Source organism: Anolis sagrei, chromosome 6, assembly GCF_037176765.1.
Source record: "Anolis sagrei isolate rAnoSag1 chromosome 6, rAnoSag1.mat, whole genome shotgun sequence".
Taxonomy (NCBI): Eukaryota; Metazoa; Chordata; class Lepidosauria; order Squamata; family Dactyloidae; genus Anolis; species Anolis sagrei.
Genome location: NC_090026.1, coordinates 100,860,941 through 100,875,389, shown reverse-complemented (window position 1 = coordinate 100,875,389; position 14,449 = coordinate 100,860,941). Strand labels below are relative to the sequence as shown.

General features: G+C 37.6%; 1 protein-coding gene across 6 annotated transcripts in view; it reads left to right on the top strand.

Annotated features, from left to right (window-relative positions):
* The window catches only part of DYNC1I1 (dynein cytoplasmic 1 intermediate chain 1), a 238,670-nt gene that overhangs the window by 209,916 nt on the left and 14,305 nt on the right, over positions 1–14,449 (top strand). For all 6 annotated transcript variants that reach the window (XM_060782223.2, XM_060782221.2, XM_060782226.2 and 3 more), the window contains one exon: positions 6,073–6,198. In XM_060782223.2, the coding sequence (XP_060638206.1) occupies positions 6,073–6,198 (126 nt within the window). The remainder of the gene's footprint in view (positions 1–6,072; positions 6,199–14,449) is intronic.

Genomic DNA, 14,449 nt, shown 5'->3' with positions numbered 1-14,449 from the left:
TACTATTGCAAAGATAGATTTATTGCCATTTTAAAATAATGATGAAACATGTCTTCTTCAAATATTTTGAATAGCCTTTCAATTACTATAAAAATACATCAGTTTTGATGTCTTGATTTGATACAGTATTTATTAAACAAAGTAGTGGAGCAAGGCTTATTGTTATTACTTAATAATAATAATAACAACAACATCACACAGTCCTAAACGCTTGGGAACTGTTCAACTTGTGATTTTGTGATACGAAATCCAGCATATATATCTTGTTTGCTGTGTCATACTGTGTTTTTGTATCAGTGGAATAATAATAATAATCTTTTGTTTGTATACTGCTCTATCTCCCCGAGGTGACTCAGGACAGTTTCCACCATGGGTAAAGCATTGCAATTACCATCACAAAAACATATAAAATAATCATTATAAAACATAGATACAATACTACATAACAGTTGCACCTATTTAAAATTAAAAGCAAGTTCAGTACTAATTTCCATTGGCAAGTTCAGCTTCCAATGGCCGGAATTCCAGAGTGGGCCTTTATTTATTTATACTTTAGCTTTTTTTCGTCAGGTCCTTAAAGCAGCTTATGAAAGTTCAGATTTAAAAAAGTTTGAAAAAGTTAAAACCAATTGACACTTTGGTTTAATCGAAATGGCTGTTTTTAAAGTAATGGCGTCTTAATGTGGTAAGCTGACTTAATTTTTTTTAAAAAAGGAAACACTTTTTAACATTAGGGTTTTTAAAAAGATTGTGTTAATTCATGCTGTGAGCTATTTTGAATCCCATCTTGGGTGCAAGGAGGAATATTAAACGAATAAGTGCGTATTTTATTCTCTCGCGCTGTGCTTTTTTTAAAGTCTCAGTGTGTTCTGCTTTTAAGATTTTAAAATAAAAAAACCCATAGAACTGGATTATAGTTTCTAAATAAATAAATAATTTCTGAGATTTCATCTCCCTTCTATTCTCCTTCCCCAGAACCAGATATATTATGCATGTTCACAAATGCATACTTGTTTTGTGTGTCTCTCTCTCTGTGCAAAGCTCCTTATGAAGTTAAAATTCTGAAATACGAGGACAAAGGCTTCCATACCAGAAGCAGGGAGAAATGTAAAAATAGAAACCATAGATTGAAAACACTGTTGCCCTGTTTAGCATCAATGAAACAGTGAAGTCAGAAAGCTTTGTGAGAAGATATATTGATTTTTCATGTACAGAACGTAGCTTAGCATAGCTGCTCTTTTCTTTTGTGACTCTTTTTACAATTTTGTCTCATGTCGTTCTTTTTGTCTGGATTCAAAAGGCCTGTGGTTTCGCCTCCTTTCCAGTGGTGAAATAACTGTGCGTAATTTTGATTTTACAGAAATTGTCCCTTGAACTTTTGCTTTTCTTTTTCCCGGCCTCCGAGAACAGTCTTGTGATTGAAAGTTCTAAATGTCACAGCTGAGATGTGAACGTCAGCTCTCGAATAATTGTATCACGCAAAGCCTTAAATATATTACGGAGCCTTCTGCCCAGCAAATACCCAGTTCACATCCTGTAAGAATTATATGATAGTGACGACGAGGCAGTTCAGATGAAAGAGGCGAACCTTGTAAATGGGTTTGTGAGCTGAAAATGCTACAGAAATGAATAATCGTGACAATAAATTTAAGATTCCTAATTGCAGAATAGCCGCATTCGTCGAGGAAGGCAGAGAACCCACAAAGGGCATTGGCGCCATATGGGCTCGAGGCATGAGCTTTTAAGGCAAGACAGAGCTTAATTCATTGTACATAAAAGACTAAGAAGGTAGTGGATTTATATATGCAGTACAGTGGAGAATCGACCCAATGAACACGGCAAAAAAAACCAGACCTGCCAATAGTATTTTCTTTCTTTTTTGGTGGTGTTAACGTCATCTTTTCTTGGAACTATGAGATGCGTTTGAGTTAAAAGCGAATGCAAGTTATTACTGCTGTTTTCCGTAAATCACCTTAGACAGGTAAGGAGGGCGAAATGGTGAAAACTGGATTGTCAAGTGGAGACGGGAGGTCTTTTGAAGTGTTTGGAGCAGGAAGCCACAGAGCCTGCTTAATTATAAAGTGTTCAGATGAACAGGATGAATAGGGAGGGGCAATTTCTCCAAAGGCTTTTCTTCTGGCAAAGGGAGAAGAGAGGAAGACATCCCCACAGGTGTTACCATTACTAGCTTTTACTGACAATACCAAAAGATGGCTAAAAGCAAAGATTGTCTTTAAAAAAAATTAAACTGTTTATTTTGGTTATGGCACATAACAGAAAAGCAAATCGTGGCAGATATAATCATGTAACAATATTTTTGATGTGTGCATACCTATCTGCCTTAATCAACCAGTTAATTTTGACGTTGAGTACTAATTATTATCAGTTACTTAACTCGAAACATATAGACTTGCTATTTCTGCATGTCATCCACTACTTTCAGTCAAAGCTTTCTATTCAATTTTTTTCCATAACATTCAGAAAATCAGCACACGGCATTTTACACACAACAGACCATACACTCATCCCAGAACCCTTATCCCACACAAAATAAAACCTCTTCCCCACACCCGTGCACCCTTCACCATGACTTCCAACACCAAAACACAATGAAGCCTTTAGACCTATTTATCCATTCTTATTCATGGTAAACCTAAATTCCTAATGGAGCTCCTCTATATTACTGACTCTCTATTCAGATATGCCATGGCCAACTTCCATTTTTCTAAAAGGTCCTCACTGCTTTTATTCCTCCTGTTATAAGTTAGTCCGGCCATTAGCATATATTCTCGCATTCTTTCCCTCCAATCCTTTTTGGTTAGACCTTTTTCCCCTTTCCAGTCTTTGACTATGGTCAATCTTGCCGCTGCAAAGCTATATTGATATATTTTTTGGTCCTTTTGATTATTGTTTTCTCTATGTAAACCTAGCAGACACAATCATGGGCTTTTTAAAAATCTTGTTATATAACATTTTATTTGAGGCAAAGATTGCCATTCCTTTCCAAAACAGATCTAGGATAGAGGAGAGTCTAGGGCTCTGTTTTATTTGCTTTTGTTTTCAATACATGCTTCAAATCTGGTGATTGATGATGAAATTGCTTTGCTATCACAGCAATTAAAGCACAGGGAACTATGAACAGGATTATAGTCGTAGAATTTGGACCATTGATCTACGCCAGATCCATTTTTGAATTGTTTTTTAAGGAAAATTTCCTCCGGAGAGCAAATTTAGTGCGAGCGTACTACCAGGAAAAACTAATCAGAGACCTGCAGTAGCAGCCAAAGAGAAAACTCTTTAACAACTGGAAGTGATTGGTCTTTTGATCTTTTGCCCAGCAATTTGGAACTTTTTTTTTTAAAAAAAAATAATGATTTTATTTCTCCCCCTCTTGAAAGTATTGGGCCAGAGTCCAGCCTGAGTTAAGCATATTGAGTCCCTCTTGATTTCGGTTGGAGGGTTAAGCAAGCCCCTAAATCACTCCCACTGAAATCAAAGGAAGGCATGCTTTAGTCAAATCGTTTTCTTTAGCTTGTAATGTTCTTCTTTCTTCAAGATGTTCTTAAAAGCTAATGGAAACATCTGACCTGTTTGTTACCAGAGGAAAATCTCAGTCTAATAATAATGAAAACAATATAGCACACACACACAACCGACAATCACAGCCTAATTCACCAAAGTAGTGGGATTTAAGCTGACTGAGATTTCAAGCCCAACTATAAAATTGTGCTGTCCTGAAATCACTGGATATTATACATGGTTTTTGGACTGGAGATGGTAGCCTTGCAGAACTGTAGCCGTGATTCAGAATGGTCTCAGCGATTTAAGCTGAATCAGCTAAACCGGCTGTTTCTCATGTTAAATTCAAATACGTTGGCATTCATGAATTTCATACCAGGCTGTTAGCAACTTGGATGAGGTCAGAGCTTTCTAAGTTAGGGCAGAGCTTTCCAAACAGTGTGTTGTAGCACATTAGTGTCACAACACACAGGGTCAGAGGCAGGGAATTTTAAAACTGTATATGAGTCACCTTCAGGCTGAGAAAGGCGGTATATAAATATGGTAAATAAATAAATATGTCGTAATTTATTGATTTGTTACATATGGTTTATGTAGTGTGATTTGTTTATTTAGTTTATGATATTTTTTGTTTTAATTTGTATGTTATGTAACCTGTGTTTTTTAACCATTGTACACCGCTTCGAATCCCACTCATGGGAAAAAGTGTGATTAATAATAATAATAATAATAATAATAATAAGTGTTTCAGCTGCAGTGTGAAGGTGTGTCTCTTAAACATTAAGCGAAACCTCTGAAATAAGCAATAAATCATATACTTAAAAATAAATAAATAAACAGCTTTCATGAGATATGTGGTGTCCCCATATTACAATTTATGTATATGTCCATATCTTTGACAAGGGGTTGAATTAACTTCTGGTTTGCTGGTAAAATTGAATTACTGTGTCACAAAATGATGCTTGACTAAAAAGTGTGCCACCAACATCAAATGTTTGGGAACCTCTTGAGTTAGGGACTAGATGAAGCTTAGAGAGGAGCGCGACACAGGGAGAGATCCATACAGCATTCTCCAAATTTTGCCTTCATACCACAATGTTGTTTGGTGGTGGTATAATCTGGTGAGTTCTCTTGCCAGAAGTTGTTTCTTTCTCCAGTGGTGTAGGGCTCAGACACCCCGTGATAATGTGGCATGTTTCATTAAGAGCCACATCTACTGTATTAGCATGGTGAGATGTGTTCCACACTGGGCATGCATACTCAGCAGCAGAGTAGCATAGTGCAAGGGCAGATGTCTTCACTGTGTCTGGTTGTGATCCCCAGGTCTTATGATGAATCAGTGAGATATCCAAAACAGTTCCATTTTATTCTCAGTGACTTCCTGACTACAGTATTGAATTAATATTTGATTTGTAAAATTGGATGGCTATAACAATTTGAAATGAGAGGGGGGCAAAATGCAACACTTTTTTCATATCTCAATATTTATTGTAAACATTCCTGCCAGGTTCAGATCTCAAAGGCCTAGAACAAGAATATCATCATTCTTGTTGGTATACTCACAATATTTGGAGATTGCTACTAGTCTGCCTGGACTTATGATTGCACAAAAATGATTATATACATTAAAATAAGTATGACTTAACATTCTCCAATGATTGATGCTGCTAAAATAAAAAGTGCAAATGTGTTCGTATACGTACAATGAGAAGTGAGTCCCACTGTACCTCCTGGGGATCATGCACATGTACCAGGCTTCAGATTTAATTATTGTTTGGAGTTAGTTATTCCCTCACATTTACATTGCATGTATGTGTATGTATCAGTGATTCCCAATCTTTTTTTTTTGACCAGGAACCACTCTACCAAGGACCACTTTGACCCGGGACCACTTGCCAACATTAGTACCAAAAGGGTTACAAATCGATTTTTGGTCAACTTTAGTTTCAGATTGTTTATTTGGGGTGTTGATTCAGAAAGGGGCATTAGATAGACCACATCAGCTCTAGTTTCTGATACAGAACATATGCCACCATCTGCTCGCCCACAGAAAACTATATTTAATACTGTAGAGCTGATGTTGTAGTAGTAATTTTTGTGGGTAGTCAGCTTCTCCTCTCCCGACATCCCCGTTGCCTTGGCACTATAAGAGGATTTTGCAAAAACCAGTCACTCTCATTGCTGCGTGGTTTTTGTTCTTATGGACCACTGGTGGACCATGGACCACAGGTTGGGAACTACTGGTGTGTATACACACACACACACATTTTTCCTTTTTGAGAAGAGTTGCATATTAGGACAAGTGGGAAATAATTTAAAAAATGGTCGGCAAGGAAAGCTGTAATGCTGACATTAAGCCCCTCAAGAAAAGGTGTCCATGGGTTGTTCCTGTGAATCATTTTATATACTTGTTTTAAGTCTTCCCTTTTTGTTTCTCTTCCTCCTTTAGTATACTGTGTGCCTAAACAACTGTGATGGTGATGATGATTCAAGTAGTCTATTTAATATACAGCACTTCTGTCATCATTCCTAAAAGAATAATGTCTTTTATAGGTTCCAACTGCTAGTGTGACTATTGAAGGAGCCTCTGCCCTCAATCGTGTCCGTTGGGCCCAAGCTGGGAAAGAAGTAGCAGTCGGGGATTCGGAAGGAAGGATCTGGGTCTATGACGTTGGAGAGGTATGCTATCTCCTTTGGAAATAACTCTGTATATGTGTGCTTTCTCTTTCAAATAACAGGCATTTTACATTGGAGCTAGAAGCTTTTTCATCAGTTCAGTGGCCAAGTCAGTCAATTCAAGATGCAATTCAGCTTCTTTCAAATCAGAAGGAGTTTCTCCATTGACTTCAGGGACATGCAGCCCTCCCCAGTTCCTGTTTAGTAGTGTCAACTTGATTGTAAAATTGTGTGTAAAGATCTTGTATCAAAGTAATGTGATGTGGCTAGTCTTTGTCTATTATTTGATTACTATTTCATAGAGTAGGGAGTAGTTAACAGCTGTCTATTTATTTTAAAAACCTTGCCGAGTGCCTTTGAATATCTTATATATATCCTCACCCAAGATCAATTTTCACATTAATATCCTGAGGTGGATAGGAAATTGCATGTAGAGTGGACCTGTGGTGTCTACCCCTATTTATAACAACATCTGTGGATGTTTGCATCTCGTTATGTATAATAGTGTAGTAAAATGATGTCCCTTATATAAAATGACAAATTCAAAATTTTGGAATTTTTCAAAGATATTTTAAAGCCATGCATGGTTGAATCTGTGGATACAGAATCCGTGGATACGGAGGGATGCCTGCATAAACAAACATACCACCTGTATATCTGTGCCTGCAGAATAAGTCATTCTCGTGCTGATGCTCTCCTTGGAAGGATCTGCTGTTTGGATTTGGTCAGTGTGGTAATGTTACAAGTTCTGTTTCTGCTGCCCTGGATACTATGCAGATCCTCTGCCTTTCCAGAAGTTCTAGAAAATTAAAGTTATTGAAAATAAGTACAGTGTCTAACGTTGAACACTAAATATTTCTCATATATTCCTGAGGCTTCTTAAAAAACAAAAATACCAATTTTGAGCTGTTAGGATAGGATAGCCATGTGTTCTACTCTACATAGGATAGTCCTAATGGGGGGGGGGGGGGGGCAGTCAGGTAACAGTCTAAAGGGCTATCTCATTTAAAGTGGGACAAAATCACAAGAAGGGGGAATGGCCTTGAAGTTGCTAATCAGTTGTTAACTACTTGGAGAGTAGACTGAGCAGCTACTTCCTATCTGTTTTGAGACGTATCGCATTCCTTTTTAAATGACAGTAAGTATGTATACATCTGCACCAATAAAGGTAAGTGTATTGAATATGCATATTCAATATTTTACAAATACTGTCTTCTATTGCCCTGGTTCCTGTCCCAGGGGGGCAAAGGGTACAAGTAGAGCCTTAACCCTAAATGTTATTTGTGTGTGTGTTTTGTCACTTTTGTTGTAATATATTAAAACAAAATGCCAAGCCAATAAATGAGTTACCCGTATATACTCAAGTATAAGCTGACCCAAATATAAGCTGGGACACTTAATTTTACCAGAAAAAACAGGGAAAACGTATTGACTCGACTAGAAGCCGAGGGTGGGGAATGCAGCAGCTACTGGTACATTTAAAAATAAAAATAGATACCAATAAAATTCCATTAATTGAGGCATCACTAGGTTAAATGTTTTTGAATATTTACATAAAATTGTAATTTAAGATAAGACTGTCCAACTCAGATTAAATCATTATTATTGTAAATGTGCTTATGTACCCTTCCAATATCACCATAGTTTATTTTAACTTTACAGTTTGGGGGAAATGCTGTGTGTACATGAATAAAGAAAAGTGAGAAGGACTGGTGCTGAGTGAGGAGGAGAGGAAGGAAAGCTGGGTTGCTGTGGGGAGAGATGGTTGTCCTGGCAGGAAGATGTGGGGCTGAAAAAATTCCTCCTCTCAGCCCCATGCCTTCCCACCAGGACCCTCACCCAAGTATAAACTGAAGGGGTCTTTTTCAACCTAAAAGGGGGCTGAAAATCTAGGCTTACACTCGCGTATATACAGTAAATTGTATACACAGCTGTTAGATTTTCAATTTTCAAAAAGTAGTTGCAAAAGTCAGTACTGAAAGTATGTCACAGAAACAGCCCATTAAAGGGTTTTGGTCTCTATATTAAATACTTTCTGAGCATTTAAGCACTTCAGTGCTATGATGGCTATAATTCCTACTACAATAGTGTAAGTTGCATCAGTGCCAAAGTTTAGGAAGGGTACTTTTAAGACTCTATCCTCTATCTAGTCCTCTTTTTTGACTGGGGAATTCTGGGAACTGTAGTCCAAAAAAGCAACTGTCCTGCACTGCTGTCCTCAATGGTGAGTTGGAATGTGTTGCTGAAGTTCTCCCACGAGTTCATTGCTGGGGTAAGATTTGTGCTCAGGACTTCTTGGTTTAGGGCTCAATATCTTAGTCATTCTATTATACTGTCACGGGCATCTTTCATCCTGTAACCTTTCCTGTAGATAGGGAATAAAATCAGTCCATGATATTGTAGCTTGAATGAGTATGCTGGGTATTGATGTAAGAAAATTTGAAACGGCGGGTTTGGAAAGGAATGGCAGAAGCCTGTAGGGTGACGAGTAGATGTAATGGAAATTATCAGGCAGAATGTAGTGTGTTGGAAGGCTATTCTGAATTCCCCCCACTACATATGAAAATCTGACTAAATTGAAGTCAGTATGGTGTGCACTTGATGGAATGTGTCTCTTTGTGGCTGAATGCAGCCTAAAACGTAGTGTCTGCATTACCATTCTTGGAGCAGTTAAGGGTGACTGCTGGAGCAATCAGCTTTTATAGACAGAATTTGTTTTTTGTCATTATCTGTGATAGGATACTGGGATCTCCATCTCGCCACAGTAGGGAAACATTATAGAACATATACAGATTTATCTTTAACTCACACAAAGTGATTTTTATGGCCTGTAGCGAAATTGCTTGGGCATGACTCATATCTTGGGCCGGCTTGCGCTTTTGCGGGAGTAGCTTTTTGCTGGAAAAATGGCTGCAGAAACATCTTGCCGGTATCGTTATCATAATTGCTAAACTGTCGAAAGTCATTATGCTCCAATTTCTGCTACAGAAACCGGCAGTTTTATTTATTTATTTATTGGTGTGTGTGCATGTATTTTCTCTTCCTGAGTAATCTGGCAGATGCTAGAAATACTTGCATTGACAGTATTGTCTGTGCTTGCCTATTGTCTGCAGTCTAGACAGGCTGTATGCATATCTCTTTGACATACCGTGCTCTGAATTAGTTGGAATGGTTTGTTCATCCCTTTATGGCGGACATCGCATTATCTCAATTTCTTGGCTTTTTTCACATCAGAAACAGTACAGGCAGCAAGAGGAATAGGGAGGTGGCTTTTAGCTCAGAATCCAATTGGTTCAAATCACTTACATAAGCATATTAAATATAACATACCCCTTTTGACTTAAGTGACACACAGTTTGGGGGTCCTGTTTTGAGGTCCTGTTACTATATTCTAGAGCAGAGATTTCCAAACTGTGTGTCATGACACATTAGCCTGTTGGATTCAGTGTGTATGGATGTTGCATGAATGTTCAGTAATAAGAAACCCCCGAGTTTATATGAAATAAGCAATAAATCTCTCATGTATTATGTATGTATGTATGGGTATGTGTGTGTATATATATATGTATATATATATATATATATAGAGAGAGAGAGAGAGAGAGAGGTTTTCATGGGATGCATTGTGTTCCCATGTCTTCCATTATTACAATTTATGTGTCCATATCTCTTATAAGGGGTTGTCTAACTTCTGGTTTGCTAGTGAAAACTGAATTACTGTGTCATGAAATGATGCTTGTCTAAAGGGAGTGAACTGTTTGGCAAGCTCTGTTCTAGAGTCACTAGGTTTAACTGTGTAGCATCCCCAAGGCAAACTACTCCAAACTTTCTCATACACGTAAACATCCATATTTTGCATGCTAGATGTCTATGCATTTCCACTTTGCCCCCCCCCCCCCGCAACAGCCACGCTCCCCTTCAGTTTTAGCCATACCATTTCACTTTCGTCATGAAGTGATTTTATAATTATGCCTTATAAAGACATGAAAGACATCTTTCTTGGATGCAAAGCTGGCTTAGGGAAGCAGTCTGCTGGTTTGAGTTTGCTCTGAAAGAACAGCAAATATTTAGTGATTGAATTATAATTTGTATAAAAACAATGTTCAAATGCATAGAAAACAATGTATAGTAGTAGTCCCATTGTAATAATAATAGTAATAATAATGATAATGATGATGATAACTTTATTTTTGTACCCCACCTCCATCTCCCCAAAGGGACTTGTGGCAGCTTACACATGACACAAAGTGCCTAAAACAATGAAGAAAATAAACACACAGTACAATAAAAAAAGTAAAACCAATAGCATATAAAAACAACAATTTAAAAACTCAAAACAATGCCCAATAACCTATGGTGACAACTGCAGCGAGTCATGTAAAGAAGACAAGGTAATGGGATAGTGCAAATTGTACTAAGGAACAAGGGCATGGGATGAAAGTGTCGTGCTGTGTCATTAATTGTGGGCCATTGGGGCTATTTTACATTCTCAAAGGCTTGTTTAAACATCCAAGTCTTCAAATCCCAACAGAAGGAGGACATTGTGGGGGGCTGCCTGATTTCCCTGGGGAGGGCATTCAAAAGCTGGGGAGCGACCACCAAGAAGGCCCTCTCCCTCGTTCCCATCAACTGTGCTTGTGACGGTACCAGAACCACGAGGAGGTTGATTTTAACACTCGCACAGATACATGGGGGTGACACAGTCACAAAGACAGAATGATGAATACATGATCCTCCAGACAACACTGGACTGCAGTTCCCATCACTCCTGTTGATGAGAGATAATGGGAGTGGTAGTGTAGCAACCTTTGGAAGTACACTTGGTCAGCCCTGCTGCATATGAACCCACTTAATATTGGGGATCCTGAAACCTGGTTCTTTATAGTTTTCAAATGTATATCTATACACAATTTGCATGACATAAGCTTTTAAAGAGACTTGTCTAGTTTGGACATAATGCTAAACCATATTTCGACTTTATAGGTTCAGGTCTGTTTCCTTCTTCTCTCTCATCCAGCTAAAATGAGAATATCTAAACTATCCATTTTAAAACTTATGTTACTATTTTGTCCAAACTAGGAAGTTTGGGCTATTTTACAGTTGATTCCAGACTTGCTTGAACAAACCATAGTTTAAATTAATCACTAGTTGTCCATGTTCAAATGAAACAACTTATCTTTTAATTATTTCATTTTTGACAAACTTGTGGCCAACCCCATGTCCCCTAGTAGGGATGAGGAAAAGGCCTTAAGGAATTCTATAAGGAATCTTCTACTCTTGACCGGTATTTGTGGTACATAACCCATGGGTCCATTCTTATAATCTCAGAGGAGAGTCATTGAAACATGAACGTATCTCTTTCGCCAAATTGTATACTATAATTGCTTACAATCGCTGTCTCCAAGCAGGTGCCTTCCACATGTGTTAGAATTGAAATTTCCCCCACAAAACATGTTTATTATAAGCAATTGATCCTCAGCCCAGTCAGCTCATATTATAAAGACTGACACATATGTGTTCTCACCCGAATTTCATAGTGATACTTGAACAAAGTTACGTACCACTTCCGCATGATGTGATTGTACCTTGTTAATTTCTGTGAGATCCTCATTCGATTTTTTAAAGATCTGAATATAATATTAAGGCCATTTTGCAAACAACCTATCTGTAGGTTTCTGGGTTTTGAGTTTAAAATAACATTAATATTTTCATTTTCTGATCATTGTCGTCGTACAGTGTATACACTTTTTTTAGCTATTTGATTTCAGCATTGTCTCTGAAAATAACTGAACACATTTATTTTCACAGTCAGGGGTCTATTTTCTCTTCGATGCTTATACACTCCACCCGTTAGTATGAGTGCAGGTAGAATGAATACACAAACATGTCCAAGGGAAGACAGACTTCATAAATCCATTTGTAGGTTCATATGCATCATGACGTGAAGGAGAAATTTGTACATTAGTTTCTGAACATTTGCAGAATACAGGTTGAGCATTCCTTATCTGGAAATCTGAAATACTCCAGAAAATGTCCACATGGGTAGCTGAAATAGTGCCACCTTTGCTTTTTGATGGTTCAGTGTACATAAATTTGGTTTCATGTACAAAATTATTAAAAAATATTGTATATAAAGTTACCTTTTGGCTATGGTAGGACTTTATTAGGTCCTTGAGGATGATTCTATGGTAACTTCTGGTAGAAGTTGGTCATTTCAATAGGATTTGCCATTATTCATGGTTTCCTATTTCCAAAGTAGGTCCAGAAACATAGGCCTTCCAGGATACTTGAGATTTTATAAGGACAAAACTACTTGCTCTTTGAGTTGTGTGGCTTTCCCATGAGTATAGATTTTCCTTGCAATACCTTGATGGGGCAGGGAGCTGTTCTAAAGCCAGATCCGAATGCAACAATAATAAACTGCTAACTTTGACCTCTTCCCATGTTCTAGGCTCTGATTTGTGCACTTGAAACTACAATTTTTATTGCTTGGGAAAAGATTTTTTTGAAATTGAAATATACATACGCAACTGACCTAAAGGAAAATTGGATAAAAATGGCATATAGATGGCACATGACCCCGCAGAAACTGGGAAAATGTTAGAAAAATATGAATACAACATGTTGGAAGTGTGGTGAAAAAGAAGGATCGTACTTCCATATGTAAAAAAAAACAAAGTCTTTCTGGAAAAATAATACAGGATATCATTCAGAAAATATTAGAGATAAAGATACCAATGAGACCAGAAACATTCCTGTTAGGGATACATGAAATGAAAGTAGAAAAAATACAGATAAATTATTATTTCTGATGACTATGGCAGTGCAATTTTGCTATGCAAAATTATGGAAAATGAAAGAGACACCTGAAGGGTCAGACTGGATGACAAAAATCCTAGAAATCAGAAATATGGATAGACTTACCTTTCTTATTTCAAAGAATAATTGGAAGATAATGAAGGAAACAGACTGGGGACAAGTTACTGAATACTTAAAACAAAAAAATAAGAAGACTTTGATTTGATGAAGAAGAGAAGAATACATTGGAACAGAAAAGCAAAGAAGGGAGGGAGAAGGAAATTAAGAGAAAGAGTGAAAGAAGGAAAATGAAAAGGCACAGAGAATATACTTGGAAGTCAAGAAATGTCAACTCAATACTATATTCTATTTTCTTATCTTTTTCCTTCCTTCCTTCCTTCCTTTCTCTCTCTTTTCTTTTTTTAAATGATTTTAACTGAAAATTCTCAATAAAGATTATTTTTAAAAAAGAAAATTATTTTTTTGCACACAAGACAATATCTGCATTAATGCGGCATGAGTAAATAAGTTGAATCGTTTTGCTGACTCCTGTTGCACATATGGGGTATGAATAGTAACAGTGCTGGCTGGTGTCTTCAGAGTACCTTTGAATGGTGAGGTGGGGGTGGGGGAGCTTAAATAAGGGCTCCTTAATGGAAAAAATGTCCAGGTTGGAGGAATCAGTCAGTTTAATTACTTTGTTTTATGAAGGCCATCACCCATTGCTGATTACTACAGTGATAAAATCTTTAGCTTTGGTAGCCTCCATAGGGGGTAAGCCAGTGTAAGTAGAGCAAAGCCCAGCAATTATCACCCTCCGTCCTTGTGTTTCTCATTACAATATTCATTACTTAGGTTACCCTAGAGCTGCTGACAAACTTAATGTACACATTTATTTATTCATTGATGAAAAAGCAGCATAATTTCAGCTAAATTTTGTTCCATTTAATGGAATGACTTAGGTCACCTTAAATACTTAAAATAAGTATCATTAGACCTGGATGCACTCCTACCTCTTTTTGTGGTCCTGTGCTTCCAATTTTTGATGACAACCTGAAATCAACTGACCCCTTCTTTGAGAGGTGGCTGTTGTTGATGATGGTGCTGTTGTGTGCCTTCAAGTCATTTCTGACATATGGCAACCCTGAGGCAACCCTATCATGAGGTTTTCCTGGCAAGATGGGTTCAGAGAGGGAAGTTTCTCTTTGCCTTCCTTTAAGGCAGAGAGAGTGTAATTCACCCAAGATCACCCAGTGGGTTTCCATGGTAGAATTGAGATTTTAAGTGGAGTGTTCCATGTTCGTGGTCTAGTTTTCAAAGCAGAACACCCTATTGGCTCTCTAGGAGGAGAAAGGGAGTCCTAAGAGCAAAATGCAGCATTGCAGCCTCTCCCCAAATCTGGAGGGTTTTTGTTTTTGTTACATTTATATCCTTAATTTCCTCTGGTGAGCTGAAG